Consider the following 23,856-nt stretch of genomic DNA (forward strand, 5'->3'; position numbering starts at 1 on the left):
AGCAGCAGCACTTACAGGACTTCAGACTGTTGAGTATAAAACTTCAGAGTGTTATAAGAGACCACAGCCATGAACTCTGAATGGTTCAAAAACAGCTTTCAATTTACTCTGGATACTTTGGATCGGTGTTATAGGTTAACTGTATTGGAATCGTGAGAGATTTAATTAAAAGTAGATCACCTCACATTGAATTAATAGTATATCATAACATCAATGTTTCTTGTTTCCCTTTTGATCAAAAAGAATTAGAAAATACTCCATCGTGTATGAGTCACTTTAAATCTGACCTTAATATGCCAGGAATATACAGTCTTGTTTTCTAGTTTAAAACTCTAATAAGGGCCTTTGTTTTCTGGATATAGCAATTACCTCCCTTGAGTTGAATGTTGAGGTGCCTGACAGATCTGTGTCTACGGGGCACAGGTTGACAGTGAACTGAATACAATCCATGATGACTCTTGCTGGTCACAAAGATGGAACATCACATTTGTGACTCATGACGTTTAAAAGGCAGACTGTATGTAGAATATACTTCACCTGGACTATGTCTCGCTCAGCAAAACGCCCCCTGGAGGATACTCTGACCTCATCCCCATCCAGCTCCTCCATAGCTGCAAGCAACAAACACAACATTTCATTCAATAATTCAAAAATAATAATGTAGCTACAAAAGGCAATTTTCATGGCAGTCTTGAATGGCATAAGACGTGTTTTTGAAGGGCACATTGTGCCAGAATTTCAAGTCAATCAGACTTGATCGTGTGAGAGGTCTAGACTTTCCAATACTGCATTTTTGTGCCTTAATTCAGTATCACAATCTGGCCGATGGAGCTCATGTTTCTTGGGAAACATTTGCACATCATTTCCAAATGACAACAAACAAAAGCAAGTCAGTCCCCTCGATGACCATATTAATTCGTCCAACTTTACACAAGAGATAAACATGTTTACAGCCTGGTGCAAAAGAACACTTGCTCTGTATAGATTGGGGGGCTCAGCTCTCAACTCCACCCACGCTCCACCTCTTTGTCCATTTTTGGATTAGCCAGGAGTTTGGTGGAGTCAAACACTGCTAAAAATGCAGAGGCTGGATCTACTACTACTACTAATAAACCGGCACAAACACAATAGGGCTCTGTCCCTTTGGAGCTTCAAACCTAAATATGTTTAGAAAGCATTTAAATGGCATCTGTGAGACTAAGGATATATCTGATTGCTCTGCATTTTATCGAAATATTTGTATTATATGATGAAAGTTGAATCTTTCTGTCAAAGGGATGTTCAGACAGAACATCACAAAAATAAGATCAGGAAGAAATAAATTTGCTTTAATTTAGTAGTCTCCCAAAAGATGACAGGCTCCTATTTATTGTTCTTAGCTATGTCCAGGTGCATTTATTTTAGTTTTCAGCTTTATTTGTTTTGTTTTTTTTGTTTGTTTTTTTTTTAATCTTATTTTACTGTGGGTGTGCACATTCCTGTCTGCGATGTTTGTTTCAAAATGGCAAAATAATCCCTGTCATTTGTCCAGTGCACATATGTTACCTTCCCATGCTGTATGTAAGCAAGCACAGTATGAAGATTTTCTGTTGGTCCTCAGGTAGCGTTGTTCATTATTTTCTTTTTTCACAACTGTTGCAAACAAAAATCTCACTTTTCTCAGTCATTAGTGGAATTCTTTGTAAATCAGCAGCTAAAAAACTTTCTGTGAGGGTAACCTAACTCACTTCCAGTGTAAATAAAGCTAATTATGTCTCACAAAAAAATGGGGAAAACCACCACAGCCACTAAAAGTACATTCATTTTTCTTGAATTTATTTCTCTTTTAAACAAGAACTGAAATAACCCTCCACACTTTTTTATAATAACGCTGACAACAAACGTTATATAGTAATGTGTTGCATACAGTATAGAGCGGACTCTGTGCCAATTCTTTTGTCTTATCTTGGGTGAGGTGACCAAAGGATCAAACTTCTTACAAACAAATGCAGCTCTTTACTAAAAAATAGAGAAATGAAATGGTCTGCATTATAAACATTATTCTTCATAGTTAAGCATCAAAATGGTCTCCATGATGTTGGAAGCTAGGGCCAGAGGAAACCCACATCACTGACAAGCAATGCAACAGTCCTCAGGGACTAACAAAGAGTTCAGACCAAAGACAGGTTGGAGGTCTTTCTGTACCACATCCGTTCCCTGCTGATCTCTAAGTAGAGGAAGAAACAATCACTTATTCTGTAAGCCATCCTCATTAGTGCTTATATAGGCCACAGGAAGGTAGGTACATTTCCTTACTGGAAAGAACAAACCAAAAAAATCAAGTACTGCATAATCTCTTTATAGTGTCTTATTAACAAAGCCAATCAGATGAGCGAATGGCAATCTGTGGCATTCCCAAGAGAGACCCTTCTCTATATTTATTTGAAAGGAAAGGAAAGGAAAGGATGCTGAGAGAGGGATGGTAATGGGAGACTAGTGAGGCTCCACATGGCACACAGGCAAGGCAGATGGTGGTCGAGAGCAGCAGGGGAAAAGGAGAAGAAGGGGGAAGGAGTAACTAGACATGCCTGCATAAGAGAGGAAATGGTGAAACAGCAGACACGCACGCGCGCGCACACACACACACACACACACACACACACACACACACACACACACACACACACACACACACACACACACACACACAAGGAGAAAAAAGATGGGCTAGAAATGAATTCAGGCTCAAAGTAGTGGTACTGCAGGAGGGTTCGATTGTTTGGGTAAAGCTTGGAAATGTGGGGTGAGGGCCACACAGACAGTGAGCTTCCTGCTGCCTGAATATCCCATGGCAACTGTGTGGCTGCATATACAGACTCTCCACTGTGCCTCCACTCTCAGAGGAATGTATGGAAATAACACTCTGCTCCAACTTCCAGGTCTGATACACATTTGCACACACACGATCACCCTAGAGACATATGTTCAGTACACATTAGTAGAGATTTGTAGTAACATGGAAATTCTTAAAGATGGAGACAGCGAAGAAAAGATAAACTGTTGGTGTGTGATCATTTTTAGACATTTGCCTGTAATTGTCATAACTGTTTCTAGGACCAACAATGAACTTTCTATCTCAGGTTATGCATAAGAAGAATGCATTCTTACAGATGAGTTACCATCGAAAATAAGTCCAAAACAAGCAGGTAAACATTTTGCCTTGTTCATCATCTTAGTTTAGCCTGTTAGCATGATGACATATTTGGCACTAAACACAATGTACAGGGTTAGGGTTAGGTTAGGTTAGGTTAGGTTAGGGTTCCATCCATCCATCCATCCATTTTCTATATCCGACTATCCCTTTCGGGGTTGCGGGGGGGCTGGAGCCTATCCCAGCTGTCAACAGGCGAGGGGTGGGGTACACCCTGAACCGGTCGCCAGTCGATCGCAGGGCAACATATATAGACATACAAACATTCACGCTGACACTCACACCCAAGGGGAATCTTAGAGTCACCAATTAACCTAATGAGCATGTTTTTTTTGGTCTATGGGAGGAAGCGGGAGTGCCCGGAGAGAACCCATGCAAGCACGGGAAGAACATGCAAACTTCACACAGAAAGGCCCTGCCTGACTAGGTTAGGGCTAGTTGTATATAAATTGCAATTAAAACTACAAACAGCAAAAACATTTTTTAGAGAAACATAATGGAGACTGTTAACATAATGAGGAAATGTTATAAATTATAATTATAATAATTATAAATAATTATATAATCCATAATGATCATAATTATAATATCTGGCAAGTCACAAAATGTTTATACTGAACTTCAATTCTAACTCCCACTGAGATGATGTCATATACTGTAAATGTTTAAAAAAAAAAGGGAAAAAAATTAAAAGCATATTTAGTCCTGCCTTTTAAAATATGCAGAAGTACTTCAAGATGAATTTCCTCAGTGATATTCATTCAAAATATATCTGTCTGTAGATGCCTGCTGTCAAAAGATGTGCTGTGTCTTGATGTTATTCACACGTCTTACTTTTCATTTCTACAGCTCAAAGTAATGCATCCTTGCACTGTAATTTGATGTTTCCTCGTGTTTAAAACTTCTCAATTGAATACTTAAATTCCCCACAGAGATCAACAAAAGTTAATCTTATTTTCTGTTTTTCTCAATGAAAGCTACACACATTTGTGGCCCAGCTCTATTCATCTTACGTATAGCATATATTTCAAACATATCCTAAAATGTACGTGAAATTTATTTTGAGCAGCGTGGGAAGACAAACATTTGAGCTTGAGGGAAAAGAGAGAGAGAAGAAAAGACACAAGGAGGGATAAAACAAGCAAGACCAGAATGGATTGTAATACATTTTGATTTCAAACAGCTGATCCCCACATGGTGTTCCCTCAGAGGCTTGGCTCTGACTGGGGGTGAGTGATGTGTGGATGTCTACTGAACCAGGGAGCAGACCTGGGCAAAACAGCAGCTGAATATATTATTTTGAGCTCAAAAATTGCAAGGGAAGCTGATTTATCTGCTTTTGTAAGCGGCATGTCTACTTCAGGCTTTTAAAGCATCACAAAGGGTAAATCAGGCACACATGAAGAAGTTCTGTATGTTGAGTGACAGAATCTGTAAAATATTTTGTAGGACGCTGACTGCCGAGGAAAAGGAATATCAAAGATGATTCACCAAACACAACAGTGAAGCTCTGCGCTTGTCACTTTAATTTCCCCAAGCCGCTCATACTTTGGTCTTGCATGACCAAAGTTAAATAATCCCTTTTCTCCACAGACCTTAGTTTACCTTGGTGAGAGGTAAATTAATCTTTAAGTTCACCACACCTGTACCAGCTTATTCTGTAACTCTCTACACTCCACTGTGTGCTTCTCCTCCTGTCATGCTCTTTCAGCTCCATCATATCCTCTCTAATTTCCTTTTCTCTGTCACACATGAGTCCATCCTTGACCCCAGCCTTAGTCCTGCACACAGAATAATAGGCCCCATTGAGGGTTCCCTATTCTTTCAGCTAGTGATTTAACTCTAATCATTTTGCCAATTAACTTTTAGAAAGTCATCTATGCATTTCAATAGTGTTGGATGGTGAGCACATGAAGAGTCGCTTCTTTTATTTAGCACTGATCAGATTGTCCTGCTGGGAAGATCCAGAGATGGGTTCATCAGCTGCTCATTTTGAGACCATGTCTCTGAAAAATAACTGTCAGTTCAGCTATCGGGTCCTACAATATGATATTATTTCAGGAAAAGTGCAACATAATGTGACATGAAATGTAGAAGAAGGGTTTGAAGATGTGGCAAAAAGTTCTAATTAATATGAATAGCTTTGAATGAGAATGATGATTAAATCTGCCCTGTGGAGTTTTCTTGTAAACAAACAAAATCATGTTTACATTCATAATGCATAATAAATGCGTGGAGTGCATTTCCTTCCTCAAAAACATTTACAAAACAAAGTTTTTAAATATCTTAAATCCTGCATTCATGTATACTACTAGTACTACCACTACTAATACTACTACTATTAGTTACAATAATAACAACAACAACAATAATAATAATGATAAACTTTATTTGTATAGCACCTTTCGTAATGGAAATATAGCTGAAAGTAAATGAACATGAAAATGTGGATTACAAAAATAATATAAAGTAAGATGGAGAACAAAACCCACTTGTTAAGTAGTAAAACAAGAGAATAAGGACAAAAATAGAAAGAGAATGGATAACATAACAACACAAGGCCGCATCACCGATTTTCTTTGAGCTGTTGCTGGCAACCTCCACTAAACCAGCAGCAGTAAATAGTAAAAATGTGTTACTATGATTAAGTCAGCTTGAAATAAAAGCAGGAATCAAATTTTCAGCATCCTTTTGGTTTAAATGGTTGTACATTAGCTGTGTTTCTGAGGTGGAAAAATTCTGTTTTAATCACCTTGTTGATGTGGAACTTGAAACTTACATTTGAATCTAGGATCGCAACAAGATTTTTAACCTCTGACTTAATCTAGGAAGTTAACAGTCAGTAATGGAGTCTATAACTGCAGCATCATTTGGTTCAGCAGAGATGTACAGTTGTGTGTCTGCATAACTATGGAAACATACATTGTGCTCTCTAATGTGTAGAGTGTACAGTACAGTGTACAGTGTACAGTGAGAACAGTAATGGACCAAGGCAGCTGCCTTGTACAACCCCAAAACAGATGTCATTTTTCTCAGACACATAATCTCCTGTTTAAGATGCCTGTTTACAGAAATGTATTTGTAATCTTCAGGACATGACTTGAAGTCAGTTGAATACCTGCTTTAAAAATGCTGTAGGTACGGATCAACACATGAGGTGGATGAGTTGGACTCATTGACAGTCTCAGAACTCAGCTAATGTGATGCAGGTGAATTTTCCCATGGTTGCATCTGTTTGACAGGGTTTGCTGAGCTCATCTGTGTTCACATCAGCAGCTCGAATTGAGGTTATGTTGTTACTGAAAAACAGGATGCTCCACAGTTGAAGTAATCCAGTGTATAAAAGTTCATTGATCATTTTTAGCATTTCAGAATTGCTCATGCTCACGTATTTTTGTTGCAGCCTTTCAATCGCCTTTTCAAGACATACATTTCTCTCAGTTAGTTGCACACAGCTCACAGACTTATCCCTCCACTCTCCGTCCTGATCTCAGGTTTCTGGTCACAGTACAGCAGGAAAGGCTTGTGCTGTTTGGAGGTCATACTCACACAGTTCTGAGGAAGTAATAATCGAAAGCTCTCTTTTTGTCACATCGGCGCGGTAAAGCGAATGCAGCCCCCGCTGCTCAGATTCTCCGACCAATATCACGTTTAATTGTCCATTCACTCGTGAACAAGACCCAGAGGTACTTGAACTCCTTCACTTGGTGCAAGGACTCATTCCCTACCCGGAATAGGCAATCCATTGGTTTCCTGCTGAGAACCATGGCTTCAGATTTAGAGGTGCCAATCCTTATCCCAGCCGCTTCACACTTGGATGTGAACCGATCCAGTGTGTGCCGGAGGTCACAGACCGATGATGCCAACATGCCCACAGCATCTGCAAAAAAGCAGTGATGAGACCCTCAGCACACCGAACTGCAGACCCTCCTCCCCCGACTACACCTTCATATCCTGTCCATGAATATCATGAACAGGTTTGGTGACAAGACACAGCCCTGACGGAGGCCAAACCCCATCGGAAACAAGTCCGACTTACTGCCGAGTACTCGAACACAGCTCTTGCTTTGGGCATATAAAGATTGGATGGCCCTGAGAAGTGACCCCCTCACCCCATACGCCCGCAGCACCTCCCACAATATCTCCCGGGGGACCCGGTCATATGCCTTCTCCAAGTCCACAAAACACATGTAGATCAGATGGGCATACTCCCAGGCCCCCTCCAGGATCCTTGCGAGAGTAAAGAGCTGGTCCGTTGTTCCACGGCCAGGATGGAATCTGCATCGTTCCTCTTTGATCTGAGGTTCAACTATTGGCCGAACCCTCTTTTCCAACACCTTGGAGTAGACTTTACCAGGGAGGCTGAGTAGTGTGATGCCCCTGTAATTGGCACACAGTCTCTGGTCCCCCTTTTTAAACAAGGGGACCACCACCCCAATTTGCCACTCCCTAGGCATTGTCCCAGACTTCCACGTAATGTTGAAGAGACGTGTCACCCAAGACAGCCCCTAAACACCCAGAGCCTTCAGCATTTCTGGACGGATCTCATCAATCCCTGGGGGTAAATCAGGCACACATGAAGAAGTTCTGTATGTTGAGTGACAGAATCTGTAAAATATTTTGTAGGACGCTGACTGCCGAGGAAAAGGAATATCAAAGATGATTCACCAAACACAACAGTGAAGCTCTGCGCTTGTCACTTTAATTTCCCCAAGCCGCTCATACTTTGGTCTTGCATGACCAAAGTTAAATAATCCCTTTTCTCCACAGACCTTAGTTTACCTTGGTGAGAGGTAAATTAATCTTTAAGTTCACCACACCTGTACCAGCTTATTCTGTAACTCTCTACACTCCACTGTGTGCTTCTCCTCCTGTCATGCTCTTTCAGCTTCATCATATCCTCTCTAATTTCCTTTTCTCTGTCACACATGAGTCCATCCTTGACCCCAGCCTTAGTCCTGCACACAGAATAATAGGCCCCATTGAGGGTTCCCTATTCTTTCAGCTAGTGATTTAACTCAGCTAGTCTTTAATTCTAATCACACTCTAATCACACTTGGATGTGAACCGATCCAGTGTGTGCCGGAGGTCACAGACCGATGATGCCAACATGCCCACAGCATCTGCAAAAAAGCAGTGATGAGACCCTCAGCACACCGAACTGCAGACCCTCCTCCCCCGACTACACCTTGATATCCTGTCCATGAATATCATGAACAGGTTTGGTGACAAGACACAGCCCTGATGGAGGCCAAACCCCATCGGAAACAAGTCCGACTTACTGCCGAGTACTCGAACACAGCTCTTGCTTTGGGCATATAAAGATTGGATGGCCCTGAGAAGTGACCCCCTCACCCCATACGCCCGCAGCACCTCCCACAATATCTCCCGGGGGACCCGGTCATATGCCTTCTCCAAGTCCACAAAACACATGTAGATCAGATGGGCATACTCCCAGGCCCCCTCCAGGATCCTTGCGAGAGTAAAGAGCTGGTCCGTTGTTCCACGGCCAGGATGGAATCTGCATCGTTCCTCTTTGATCTGAGGTTCAACTATTGGCCGAACCCTCTTTTCCAACACCTTGGAGTAGACTTTACCAGGGAGGCTGAGTAGTGTGATGCCCCTGTAATTGGCACACAGTCTCTGGTCCCCCTTTTTAAACAAGGGGACCACCACCCCAATTTGCCACTCCCTAGGCATTGTCCCAGACTTCCACGTAATGTTGAAGAGACGTGTCACCCAAGACAGCCCCTAAACACCCAGAGCCTTCAGCATTTCTGGACGGATCTCATCAATCCCTGGGGCTTTGCCACTGCGGAGTTGTTTAACTACCTCAATGACTTCCACCAGGGTAATTGATAATGATCCCCCATCAGCTTCCAGCTCTGCCTCTACAATAGAGGGCGTATCGGTCTGATGCAGGAGTTCCTCAAAGTGCTCCTTCCACCGCCCGACTATCTCCTCCATAGAGGTCAACAGTGTCCCATCCTTACTGTACACAGCTTGGATGGTTCCCCATTTCCCCCTCCTGAGGTTCCGGTTTTTCCAGAAACACCTTGGTGCCAACCGAAAGTCCTTTTCCATGGCTGCTCTAAACTCCTCCCACACTCGCTGCTTTGCCTCCCCTACAGCAGAGGCTGCTGCCCGTCAGGCCTGTCGGTACCTTGCAACCTCTGGAGTCTTCCGAGATAACATATCCCAGAAGGACTCCTTCTTCAGTCGGACGGCTTCCCTGACCACTGGTGTCCACCATGGTGTTTGAGGGTTACTGCCCCTTGAGGCACCCAAGACCTTTAGACCACAGTTCTCCGTCGCAGCTTCAGCAATGGAAGCTTTGAACATCGCCCTTTCTGGTTCAATGCCCCCAACCTCCATAGGGATGCCAGAAAAGCTCCGCCGGAGGTAAGAGTTGAAGATCTCTCAGACAGGGGCCTCATCCAGATGTTCCCAGTTCACCCACACCACACGCTTGGGTTTACCGGGTTTAAAGTCTTCCCCCACCCTCGGACCCAACTCACCACCAGATGGCGATCAGTTGACAACTCCGTCCCTCTCCTCACCCAAGTGGCCAAAATATGTGGCCTCAGGTCAGATGATACGATAACGAAATCGATCATCGACCTTTGATCTAGGGCGCTCTGGTACCATGTACATTTATGAGCGTCCTTATGTTCGAACATGGTGTTCATTATGGACAGTCCATGACTAGCACAGAAGTCCAATAACAAACAACTGCTCGGGTTCAGATCGAGGGGCCATTCCTCCCAATCACGCCCCTCCAGGTGTCTCCATCGTTGCCCACGTGTGCGCTGAAATCCCCCAGTAGGACTATGGAGTCCCCTACTGGAGCCCCATGCAGGACTCCACTCAGGGTCTCCAAGAAGGCCCCCCACCCCGTAACGCAGAGGCACAGAGCGACCCTCTCATCCACTGGGGTAAACTTCAACATAGCAGCACTATGTTGAAGTTTGTGAGTATCCCCACACTGCCTGGTGCCTCACACCTTGGGCGACTCCAGAGAAGAAAAGAGTCCAACCGCTATCCAGGAGAACGGTTCCAGAGCTGACACTGTGCGTAGAGGTGAGCCCCACCAGATCCAACTGGTAGCGCTCCATCTCACGCACAAGTGCCGGCTCCTTCCCCCACAAGGAGGTGATGTTCCACGTTCCCTGAGCCAGGTTCTGCCGCCCAGGTCTGGTCCGTTGAGATCCCCGGCCTTCACTGCCATCCATATGGCAGTGCACCCGACCCCAGCAGTCTCTCCTGCAGGTGGTTGGCCCACAGGATGAAGATGAGGGTGCCACGTAATCTTTTCGGGCTGTGCCCAGCCGGGCTCCGTGGCAAGCCCGACCACCAGGCGCTCGCTGACGGGCCCTTTCATGGGGTCTGTATGAACCATTCTTAGTCTGGACCCTCGCCTGAGACCAATCTGCCATGGGAGACCCTACCAGGAGCACTAGGCTCCAGACAACATAGCCCTCAGGTTCACCGGGACACACAAACCTCTCCACCACGATAAGGTGATGGTTCCCGGAGAGGCACTTGGGATGCTTCCAGACAAAGAGGATTGCTACACTGCCCAATTTGACAACTTCTACAACTTGCTCAGTGACGCTGAACCATAAGAGCACAGAAGTCTGTTCAGCACACAGCTGTATAACTTTATTCTGCATTATTGACTGTATTATTTTCATCTAAATTTTAAAATGACACCAAATAAATCAACACTCATCCGTGGTGCTGTCAGGTGAAAGTCAGTCCATGTGATGGCAGGAGTTTGTGATTCTGTGATGCCTGAAGCTAGGACTATCTCAAAACACAAAAGATATAGTCTGTCTGATCTCTGCATAGGTAAGATACTTAAAATATAAAAATAATCTGGTACTTTAGTCATTAAATGTTCGTCTGGGTTCCCCAGTTAGTCATACACTTTGTTTGCTGTGTGGTGCTGAGCAGATAGTGTAAAGTTTCCATGAAATTAGCTGTTGGCTGCTGGTGGAGAAGAGGCTGGGTGGAGATTACGGCCTAGAACGCCAAAATAGGAATCGAAAATAGACTAAAGCTCTCTGTAAAGCTGCAGAATTGGTGATAATACTCTGCGCACTCTTCACTACAAACAAAATATTTCACATTACAAATAATCACTTGACCCATTTTCATATAACAATATTGATTTGTGCAGCTTCAATGGAAGGCTTGGGTTTACATTTGTAGGTCAGCCATTAATTCTATTGGTTATTTAGGTTTATTTGCTGAAATCAGAGAACAGTGTTGCACAATGCTATGATAACTGACAGAGGTGATGATGAAAATAAAACCTAAGTTCCAAGAAACGGCATTTTTCCATCTACACTGAACCGTGAAAGAAAAACTCAGATGATTAAATTAAAGACTGCTGTGCTGTTATTGGTTGGGAGTTAATTACATATCAAGCTAGCAGAAATGTTCTCTGTTTGAAAAGAGGAATTTCTCTACATGTTCAGCAGTCAGATTGAGAGCTATTGAGAGATTGAGAGAGTCACGGTTTGTATTTGCCAGGACTCTTACATTCAGTGGAAATTGAATACATTTTGGCAAATATGTAATTACCATCTCAATCATCACAAAATGTGAAAGGAAACTTACAGCATTCTGTCTGTCAGTCCAACTCAAAGCTATACAGTTTAACTAAATAAGACAAACCTCCACACAGCCCATCCCACACCCTTGCAAATCTCCTGTATGAAATAAATCAGTTTCATTGCAAGTCAAAAATATAAGAGGAACTATTTAACCCCATCATTTGACAATCAACATTATTTTCTTAACAATTTTCTTCTCTCCCACACATAATGTTCTACTTGAGGAGTGTATTCTCATTAAATGTAATGAGGTTTGCTGGTTTATAAGATGCAATCCTTTATTAAAGTACAGTAGGTGGTTTTTCACTTTAAATAACAAACAGTGCTTTTGATTAGTCTGAGAGAGGACATGTTAAACCTTTTCTTCTCTATTAGGCTACAAAGACGAAGCCAGACTCTCTCTTTCAAAGCTACAGACTGTCACATCTCCATGGAAACCGATTTTGCAAATAGGTCCAGGCATCTAATACACATGGTGTGTGCACATATCAAAAGTCTTCATAATATTTGCTTGTATAGGACTACAAAAGCAGGGGTTGTCCATCAATGCTCTATTAAAGGTAAAATAAAATGATAACTTGATGGTTTTAAGCAACTGGAGCCATACTCCTAATGGTTATGGTGACACTGAATTCATGAATGTAAAAAATCAAGTATATAGTAAAAATCATAGTAAAAAATCTATTCAATTCTCAAAATGCAAAGTGCAAATCGCACACTGTTCAACTGTACATAAAGATAGATTTGTTTTATGAGTTGCACAATAAATTAAAAGTCTATGGAGACACATTCAAACTATTGCACACCTCAATGAGCTGTGAATAAAGTGGCTATAATGACATTTACAGTTTATAGGTTATAAACTGCATTTAATGCATTTGAGTCTTGTCCAGAAGTATTTTTCAAGACTCCATTCTGTCCCATTGCATCTACAACTCAGCCAATACATTAAGATGAATAGTGCACGCACTCCTCTTGTTAGAAACAATGCCATGCAAAACTTTGCAAAAGAAATATGCCCTCACTAACTTAATGCTGTTTTGAAATTGGCTCATCTTTTACTTACTTAACTACTCACAGCAACAGAAAGTTTGACCAATGGTACCCAAACTCTTGCACACAGTATATATCTAGGTCTCCCAGAGGGGTGATGGCTGCGTGAGTATCGCGAGAACCGGACAAGGGAGGTGACTTCGAATATGGTGGTGCCCTACTTCCAACTATAGGCCGCAAGATCAGCTCAGACACTAAAGGAAAATCACATTAAATAAAATTACGACCACAGGACAACATATTTGTGTTTGTTTCCCATGTCTTAGGTGGAACAGGTTGCACTCACAGTGGAGGATTTAGGATTTAGGACTTAGATGCATTTATTGACCACTACTACTTCAAACAGGGCAACATGGACACTGACAGCAGCAACTCATCCACCAAACTTGCCAAAAGAAAGAAACAAGATTCATTCTTGGACACAGATGAACTACAAATAACAGAAATAGAGGTTAGTGTTCTGAATTCCATAAACAATTTGACCAACTCTTTTACAGAAATACAAAATACATTTCAAATCACACATGAAAAAAATCCATCATACTAGTTCTACTGAAACCCAACAAAGATCCAACTCAACCTTCCAGCTACTACTAATACCGCTAATACTACTGTTAATAAAGAAGCTCATGCCACAAACCTCCGGCATAAAATAAGCCTGTATGCAGATGATATTTTATTGTACTTGCAGGACCCTTTACCTTCACCATTAGAAACCTTTAATCTCATTAACACCTTCTCTGAAATCTGTAATTAGACAATAAACAGGAACAAGATCACCATATTCTGACTCTCAGAAGATGACTGGGATTCTGCAGAACAGAATTTATCACTACCACTTAGCAATGGTAATATTAGGTACTTGAGTACTGACATTTACCCCAAGCTGTCAGAGTTGTTTCATCATAACTATACTCCATTGTTCAGAACAGTAACAGATGACCTCCGGTGCAGGATGATTCTGCCTCTCTCACTGATTGCAACTGTCAAACTAAAAATACTCTCCCATATGAACTACTTTTTTTTCAATGCTACCAGTCAAACCAATAGAAAAATGGTTCAAATTTATTTACTCTTTCATTACAAATTTCTACTTGAAAAATAAAAGAACAAAAACTATCCACTTTACAGAAAAGTAAATCTCAAGGCTGCTAGGTGTTCTATACAACCTGGAAAATCAAATACAATATATTGTTAAATGCATCCATAAAACTATTCACAATATCTCATAGATAGACTTGGAGCAATTATATTGCAAAACCATTTCACTGTCAGACTTACCTTTCTTTTAACCACCAAACAACAAGTAAAAATACTGTAATCTCCACAACTCTGACATCTTATTAGAAAGGCATTAAGATTTTTAGTTCTCTTCCATCATTGTGTAAATATCCCTATGCGGCATTACCCTGAATTCCAATTCCTCAGCATTCCTCTTCACTATCACACATTGGCACAAAAAGGTATCATGCACTTTCACCATCTTTTTCACAACAATCAGTTCACAGACTTTAAAGACTTTATGTAGAAACACAGAATTAGGAGACACTAGTTTTTAGAATACCTACAACTTACATCCATCATCTAGACACTGATACTTATCACTGCCTCTCATACAGACATCCAAACACACACAAACACACATGCTGTGGAAGCTCTGAGAGGCATTACAACAGATGAAATTTGCATACATATACATATATATTTGAATCATTTTAACGATGCATCTGTGCAGCACACAAAATGACTTTGACATAGGGAGTGTTCAAAGCCTCCAAAGGAGCATAACTCTGAAGGATGACATTCAAGTAAAAGTAAAATCAAAGTACGCATCCTTTGCTTCACTGTTTATATATATATATATATATATATATATATATATATAATTTTTTTTTTTGCAAGAATGATGGTAGCTTGAGTATGTGCATTGATTACAGGTTCCTGAACCAAAAGACATTCCTACTCAGTGTTGTATGAGTGGGTGTGTTCTCCCTTTGGACTTTCAGAAAGAAATGCTCAAATCCTTGTGGGGTGAATACTGCATGCCATACTTTGACGACATGCCTGCTATGCTAAGACATTTGAAGATTATGTTGATGTACTGAGATGTGTTCTGAAGGTCTTCCAACACCATTGTGTAAACCTCAGTGCTAGCTTTTCAAGAAAGAGGTCCACTATGTAGGAAGGCTGCTCTCTGCTGATGGGGTTTGGATCAACGGCCAGGATCTAGATGCCATCCAGGCTTTGAGATGTAGCACTACTGGAGAAGTCTGTAGTCTGTTAATGCTCACCTATGGACCACCATCAGTGCCAATCTGGGAAATGCAGATGCTCCCTGTGACCTACCATACACCTTCTAAGATGCCACCATGTCCCATACCATGCCAAATTTATTTAATGTTTATTTGAATAGGGACATGTAGCATAAATCAATGCCACACACTATAGCATTTATAGCCTAAGCTAATTTGCAATGCCCGTCCCTAGCTGAGTCTCAAGATACAAAAGACTCAGCAACAAAAACACAAGTAACAGTGCAAAGTACAGACAATGAAAAATACAGAACAGTACAAAATACAAACTACAAGACATGATTAACACCTTCGAATAGGAAGCACCAATTAAGCATGACTGCATGACTGATTTCTCTTCAAAAACTGTTTCAATTTGAGTTTAAAGTGATCTAAATCAGCATCCAGTTTAAGTTCTACAGGTAGAGAATTCCACATGTTAATTCCACGGACAGAAAAAGCTGTTTGTCCAAATGAGGATTTACACAGACGAACCTTACAATTCCCATTGGATGCTCCACGTGTTACCGAGCCTGAAGCTCTAAGTGGAACCACAAGGTCACTGAGCACCTGAGGAGCCTGATTATGTAGGCATTTATGGATGAGTTTTAGATAGGCAAGATTAATGAAATTATCAAAACTTAACATATTTTGTTTCTGGAGAACAAGGCAATGATGAGATCAATCAAATCTTACCTTAGATCTCAACCATGCAATACACTGCACTACAATTTGTGTACTAATTGACAGGCAGACATTTAAACACTAATTATAAACCACCCCCCACCCCCTGACACACAGAGATGCACACACACTCACCAATACACACACTTAAATAAAGGACTGATTGAGGATTCATTAATGCAGCACTACACTGAATGAATCAATTCTATAATAAATGGAAAATGAAAAATTTGTGTTTTATTTGAAAGCAACACTGTAACTAGCCTCTGTAGTTGTTTTATTTTTGATTTCATGGATCTTTGTGTTGAGTATTGTATTGGAGTATGGAAAACAAAATATAGAAAGACATCACAAGTGAGATATGTTTTGCATTATTGGCAAATAAACTGCTGAGTGAAGCTGCATTGAACAGCTTGCTTGGTTCATTCTTTCTCCTGGCTCTACAGAAGAATCGTATCTGGTCATTGGTTCTGTCTGAGACCTGTTACACATCAACATGGATGGCAACTCCCCCGACACACACACAGGCACATACTTACCATCAAACTCAGCAGGTCCCACTCCTACTATGATGATAGACATAGGTAGGGAGGCTGCCTGTGGAGAAAAACAGGAGGGGTGTCAGCCAGACTGCTCTTCCCCCACTCAAATACACACACTGTGCATAACTTCCTTGAATGCAGAGTATATATACATTCCTGAGTTTTCTTGGCTGCAATGACAATAAAATGCTTTTCGACCATTTTCATCTCTTTGTTTGTCACAACCACTTGACTTCACTGATCTGCTTTCACACTCTGGTTACTGTTGTTCTGATCATATGGGCTGCAATGTACTTTTTCCATGAACCATCTAGGAAAAAATATCATGCAGCATCAAGATTCCTTTGAACTGTTATCATAAATCAACTGGATCAGATCTCAGACCAGCTCTTTCATGCAGACTTGGGTACAGATGAGCATCTGGGTATGAACAAAAAAACAATTTTACCAGTTATTTTTAGATGAGTCCGTCCTTGATTCAGTGTGCAGACTATAGATGTGCTTTTCTATTTTGGACATGTTCCTTTGCGTGCCTACTACAGCAGAAAATACTCTAAGCACAACATATTATCCTTTGTAAAGTTGACAGGGCTGATATGTTAGCAAACAGTTGCCTATTCACAAATCCAGCAAACACAGAGCAACATCAGCTAATAATAAAGGTGTGTCTCTGGCCATCTAACAAATGTAAGTCTAATACTTTTATGCAAACTACCTCTCATAATTTATCACTTTCTTTAAACACACAGACACACACTCCTCAATGACTCCATCTCTTCCTGGTGACTCCAATGTTAATCCTCCAGGATTTCTGGGGACCACCACAGCACAGGACAGGATCTGATAAATCCTCTCCTACTGAGTCCTGTCGTTTCCTTACACACAGCTATATGAAGTTTATCACCAGGATTCTGGAAGGCCCACAAATCAATGACAGGTGATTTGAATTTTAGGGACTTTAAGTAAGGGACATAAGTAATATTCCATCATTATATCTGACTTATCTATTATAACTTTAAAGTAAACAAAATGTTCATTAGGTGAAATACTTAAATTGACTAAGATGAGCATCTTGACAGAGTACATTTTAATTATCAAGGACAACAATAAAAAAGCTGCCTTGGGCAGTTTCAGAACCACCTTTAAGCATAGATTACACGCAATTGCCATACCCAAATTTCATTTTACATAATTTTGTGAATGACTATTCTGTTTTAGCCCCAAGCTTTTGAAATGATTGTTTAGATATTCTGTTCTTTCCTTTTCAGCTAGCTTCCCTGTCTGGATCTGCTTATAAGTTTATAGAACTACCTTCTGTTCATTTTACATGTTCGAAATAAAGACATCAATCCATCAATGATATTTTATTCCATACATACAGTTTTGTGTGCAGTGTGCAGTGTCCAGTGTTTTGTCTACTCACATTGACCACAGACTCTTTGGTCTGAGCCATGTCTGAGATAACACCGTCTGTGATCATCAGCAGCACAAAGTACTGGGAGCCGTCAGTCACCTCTGCAGCACACCTAACATCATAACACACACACACACGCACGCACACACACACACACACACACACACACACACACACACACACACACACACACACACACACACACACACACACACATATAAGTTAGATTAACTGATCTATGTGAGTAGACATAAAGTCCAGAGTAATGTCACATCTCTCATGTGGTGGTACGAAGCGCTGACAGCAGAATGACTTTTGTCTGTATCAACAAACTTATCACTAGTTTGTTTTTTTGCACAGCAAAAACAAGACAATTCATGTTAATTGCTTTCTTAATAAATATCAAAATGATTCATAATGGTGTTTCCCTCTGTAACAATTCATCTTTGGCCTAGTGTGCAGACAGTGGCTTGTGATTCAGGTTTACCAGATGTAGTATGTGGCCTGGATCCTGGACCTCTGAATCACTGCCTACATCTGCATTTGTTCAGCGATTGAAACAGAATGAATGAAATTAAAGTTAAAAAAAAGGCAATCCAGTCTAAATATCAACCTATCAGCCAAAAGCAAACACATTCATTTTGAAGGTTGGCTAACTCACAAAATTAGCGTTAGTTATAGCCGATAACATTTCAAAAGAGGAAACCTGCTGACAGATGATTCTGATTTTTTGACTTGTGATCCTCCATCATTACCGCTGGTGTAACAATGCAGTCGTCTTATTGAAATGAGAGGGCTGTGGTGCTAATGTCAGTCTGAACACATTCTTAGTGTCACTGTGTAAAAGGACTTTTTTCCTTGTGTGAAGTGAATCTGTGCCTTGTGAAAGTTCTTTTTTTCGTTACCTGCTGATTGATACATTAAACAAATGGACCAGATAGCATTGACACATACATATGAGCTTTTAAATGTATTCCATGCTCTGCAGGTAACTGTAAAACCATCAGATACTCTGCAGGTTGTTCACTATGTGGATTTACACTATGTATGTTAAAGAGTGGATGAGAGTCCTTCCCTGCCAGCACAGGTCCACATAAAATGGTGTTGTATAATAGAGTATTTTTATTCTACACTATCTGGTGTGTGTGTGTGTGTGTGTGTGTGTGTGTGTGTGTGTGTGTGTGTGTGTGTGTGTGTGTGTGTGTGTGTGTGTGTGTTTGCAGGTAATGTTAGGATCCCAGCAGGGAGAAGGAAGACCTGCTGTCTGACTCACTGTTTGATTGGCTCACACTCTCAGTCTGGCCTGAGGCTGAGAGCAGGCAAAATGGCAAACTGTCTCCCTCTCTGCCTGCCTCCCTGTCTGCTGGATTCCTCTCTGTCTTTCCTCCTGCCTGTCTCAATGTCCGTCCCTAATGCTGCTCTATTTTCCTCTTTCCTCTTCCATTCCATGGGTCTCTCATACATATAGTCCAATTGAAACTACGTGTCGTAAATTCCTCTGGCACAGGAATGCTCAGTTCATGATTTAACTCATTAATTATAGCACTAGTGCAACACTAGATGGATGTGTGACTCAGGCTAATTCAATTTAAAGCCTTTGGTCTAGTTTTACTGGACAGAAAGAAAAACTGTGTGACTTTTTTGACTCTCCAAAATAACAACAGCTGGATAATATCAACAGCTGACCTGGACCTTCAGATAATAAAGAAGTACAACAGATGCATTGATGAGAGGGGGTGGAGGGTCACTGCTAATGTTAGCTCGCCATGGCCCGGTGTTGCCTTCCGGCAACAAACTAACCTTTTGATAGAAAAAAATAATCATTTTTCATTCTTTGCCACCTTTCAATCATTCTTTAACTTGAAAACTTTATATTAAAAAATATACATGTGTATGTTAAGTTGTATATACATTTTTGGTGGTTTGTTTTGTTTTAATTTAGATACTAAAACTGTGTGGCTGTTTTTTGTTGTTGTTGTTATTCCCTCAGGACAACTTTGTGCTGTTGGACCACTTTTATTCAGAAAATATCATGCTAAAGTGTAAAGATGTGCCCAGATGCATAATTATGATCACAGTCAAGGCTTTTATTTTACTATCTACTGATACTTACAGGAAATGAACACAAGAACATTTTATGGGTGGAAGGGACACGATCAAGAGACAGTGAGCCCGAGGAGAGTCAGGGAGAGCTCATTCGTATCAGGTGAGGGACAGCTAGGAGGTCAGGAATCAGTCCGCAGAATAAACGTACGTGTGTGTGTGTGTGTGTGTGTGTGTGTGTGCGTGCGTGCGTGCGTGCGTGCGTGTGTGTGTGTGTGTGTGTGTGTGTGTGTGAAAGGCATATGACACATTCATTTATGTCCACCTTTGTTTCACATCCACCAGCAACTTCTTCCTGAAGTTCCACACAGAGCAGAAAGTCACAGTGTGCTATGTCAAAAACAGAAACTCTGATTCAAATAGTAACCCACACAAACACACTCACACATATACCCACACACACAGGCTAAGCCCTCAATACAAACACACATGCACATACTGTATATCAGCAAACACAGGCTAACACACACACACACACACACACACACACACACACACACACACACACACACACACACTTATGTTTGTTTATATGTTTAAATGAAATGTGAGAGACAATTGTACATGAGGTGTTAGTTATAATTATTAGTAGTTTGTTTATTTGATAGTTTGATCTTTACTAATTGTGATTGTTGGATTTGTAGATGATGTTTGGCAAAAAAAAAAAACAACAACTTTTTCTAATGTAAATATTACTACTTTCATTAATCCATGTATCAGATAAACAATAACAGCAATAATTAATGCTGAACGATGTTAATGCTACCTGTACATTTACACTGACAAATGCTAATGCTACAGATGAAACAGGCACCAAGACTGATATAATGGACTGCTGGAAGCATGCTTTGGAAGTACTCAGAGATATACTCTGAAAATTGAGAGCAAGTTAAAGAAAGTAGGGAACCAGAGGACTGTTACTCAAACTGCAATATTTTGTGGGCAAAGAGGTCCACTATATTTCAGCATTTACAAGATTTACAATTACTGTTGATGTGGTGTAAATGTAGGATCCAAATGCCATCCATCCAAAGACACACAAATTGAGAGACCTAGCTGACTAACTTTTGAAACAATCAATGAATTGTTTATAGCTGAACTATGGCCATAAAAATCAAAAGTATCTATTGATTACAAAACCCTGCAACCACAAGCACATGAAAAAATAAAATATAGACGTAAACAAGCACCACCAGCGCTCCTAAAACAGAATAGTCATGGAATAAACTGTTGAGTCAGAGTTGACTTGGGAAAACCTGATTTGGGTATAGTCCTATTGTACATACTGTGCAACGCATGAGACAGAAGACAGAAAAACACAGTGAAAAGCCTGCTGACACATGAATCATGGGTTGAGTTTTGGATACCAGGAACTGAGTGGACTCTACAATGTGGGATCTCTGTCATGACAGACTGTGAATTATTAGACTGTGACAGACTGTTAACTGTGATATATAGTTGCATTATTAATGTGCTGCATAGCCTCTGCAAGGGGAACAAAAACAGATTCCTCCTCCTTTACGTATGAGAGTAGATTAGATTGCAATGTAATTCCTAGCGACTGACACAGATTGCAAATCTTCTTCATGATGATCTGATTTCTTTATGACAATTCTAATTTTTATTTGGAAAAGAATGATCAGTGATAGCGTTTGTTATGGCTGCCGCCGTTCTTGGGGGTGTTTGTGTTTGTGTGTTCTTGTGTGTGAATGGTTGCAGGTGAAGGGGTGTGGAAACCAGACTCCTCCTCCAAGCCAGCTGCTGCCCAATCGCCTGCAAGCTGTCATTTCCTGCCGGCTATAAGAGTCGTCTCAGCCTGGCAGTCTGTGGCTGGCATCTTTGGTGACCAGTCCTCGGCACAGGAGAGATCCACTTGGTTATGTGACAGATTTGTCAGAGTTCCGCTCTTTGTATCATTTTGGAAACCAGACTTGAACTGAGCCAGGTTTAGACGGGGACTGATTTTCACATACATGTAGTTATATTGTTTGATAGCTTCAATAGGCTTAGGCGTGCTTTTTCCCCTTGTATTTTGGTTTTCATTTTTCATTAGAACTGTAGGCCTCATTTAGGAGGGTTTTAATTCCATTTTGTTTTGAGTGTGGTTTAGGCAAGCTCTTCCTTTTGGAGAGTTCTCTTTTAGTTATAATTAGTTAAGCTCTCATTTGAAAAGCACCCAAATTGCTCTTTTCGTTGTCTTGGCCTTTTGCCTTTTAAAACAATTTAAAACATCCATCCATTTTCTATACCACATATCCCTTTCGGGGTTGCGGGGGGTGCAGGAGCCTATCACAGCCGTCAACGGGCGAGAGGCGGGGTACACCCTGGGCCGGTCGATCACAGGGCACAAACACACAACTATACACACTCACAATCACACCTTGGGGCAATTTTACAGTCACCAATTAACCTAATGATCTGGTCTGTGGGAGGAAGCGGGAGTGCCTGGAGAGAACCAACACATGCACGGGAAGAACATGCAAACTTCACACAGAAAGGCCCGACCTGGGAATCGAACTGGCGACCTTCTTGCTGTGAGGCACGTGCACTACCTGCTGCGCCACCATGCAGCCCCAATTTAAAGCACTCTTCAGAGTTATCCTGATGTGTCCTGCTGTGTTTCTCACCACATGTAGGCCCTGAAGTCAATTGATCATTGTTTTTTTTTATAGTACACACTCAACTATTGCTGTCTCACTGATTGTGTAACTAGGAAGCATTGAGACAACAGCAGCAATGTCCACTCGAGATTTCAACTTGAGCTGAGCTTGAGTCACACTACAGAATGGCTTGAACTCACTAATAACTGATAAACAACAGGAAAATATCAGTAATTGGTAAGACTGTGAATATTTGGCCATCATTCAGCCGTTCCTCACCCTCTAAGAGGCTAAGGAAGGTAAGGTGAACATTTCTGTTGAAGCAGTTTTGTTTTTTACAACCTTCTCTAATCCTCCAATGCATCACAGTAAACAGCTGCCAGACACAAGTGTGTGACGCTGAATCAAAACACAACTATCTGGGATGTTTCCAGAAGAGGCTTCTACATGATCGATACCATCAGGCTTTAGATTTGCAGACTTCAAAGTCTTCACTTCAGAACTCGACAGCAACTCTGACCCTTCAGTTCTACAGGACAAGAGTAACAAAATGCAGACTCTTTGAATGATCCAGGTTGCATTTGTGTGTGTGTAGGCTGGTTTCCAATAATAACATAAATAGTATTTTCACCAACCATCACAGATAAACAGTATCAGACAACACACAGGAACATATAGTATATAGACAACAGCTGGACAAAATAAGCTGGAAATAAGCTGTTCGAGAGAAGCAGCATATTTTTCAAAGGCTGTGATCGTAATAATTCCCAATAAGTTTGTGCAAGAGCAGCTGCTTGTGGCCATGTACACAGTATTTACAGTATGTGTGTATGGATCGAATAATGCATCTTCCTCCTTCTCCTCTTCCCTTGTCTTCATAACTACTACTCTAAACCTCTTACATGGATGACAACAACAAAGAAGAGGTGGATGAAGAGGAGGGGGAAAAAAGGATGGGGAGTTTAATTAAGAAAAAGAGAAAGAAGAGGAAGACCCAGAGTAGGAGATGTAGGTGGCAGATGGGAGACAACATGAAGTGAGGAAGAGGAAGAGGTGTAGACTGACAGCAAGCCAGAGTAAGTGGTGAAGGTATGGAAGGAGAAAGAAGAAGAGAAAAGTGAGTGAGGAAAGGGTTGTGCATCTGACGATCACAGAGCAAAAAATATCTAGAGACATGAAAAAAAAAAAAAACAAGAGAAGAATGACAGAAAAAAGCCAGACAGCGAGCGAGGGAAGAGAGTTTCAAGTTCTCTCTCTGAATGGATGGGACTTTTAAGCAGCAGAACAACACAGCACCGCTACACTCCACTTGATTATGCAAGCACAATCACACTTCACTGGGACAGGATATTATTGCT

The 23,856-nt window shown here is 41.2% G+C and overlaps 1 protein-coding gene across 1 annotated transcript in view; it reads right to left on the bottom strand.

The window, feature by feature from the left end:
- Window positions 1-23,856, bottom strand: part of LOC139329489 (copine-9-like) — a 183,627-nt gene that overhangs the window by 4,652 nt on the left and 155,119 nt on the right. The window contains exons 18-20 of the mRNA XM_070959834.1: window positions 17,805-17,907; window positions 16,379-16,436; window positions 538-611 (exon numbers count right to left, since the gene is read on the bottom strand). Of these exons, the coding sequence (XP_070815935.1) occupies window positions 538-611; window positions 16,379-16,436; window positions 17,805-17,907 (235 nt within the window). The remainder of the gene's footprint in view (window positions 1-537; window positions 612-16,378; window positions 16,437-17,804; window positions 17,908-23,856) is intronic.

This window comes from Chaetodon trifascialis, chromosome 3, assembly GCF_039877785.1.
Source record: "Chaetodon trifascialis isolate fChaTrf1 chromosome 3, fChaTrf1.hap1, whole genome shotgun sequence".
In the NCBI taxonomy this organism is placed as follows: Eukaryota; Metazoa; Chordata; class Actinopteri; order Chaetodontiformes; family Chaetodontidae; genus Chaetodon; species Chaetodon trifascialis.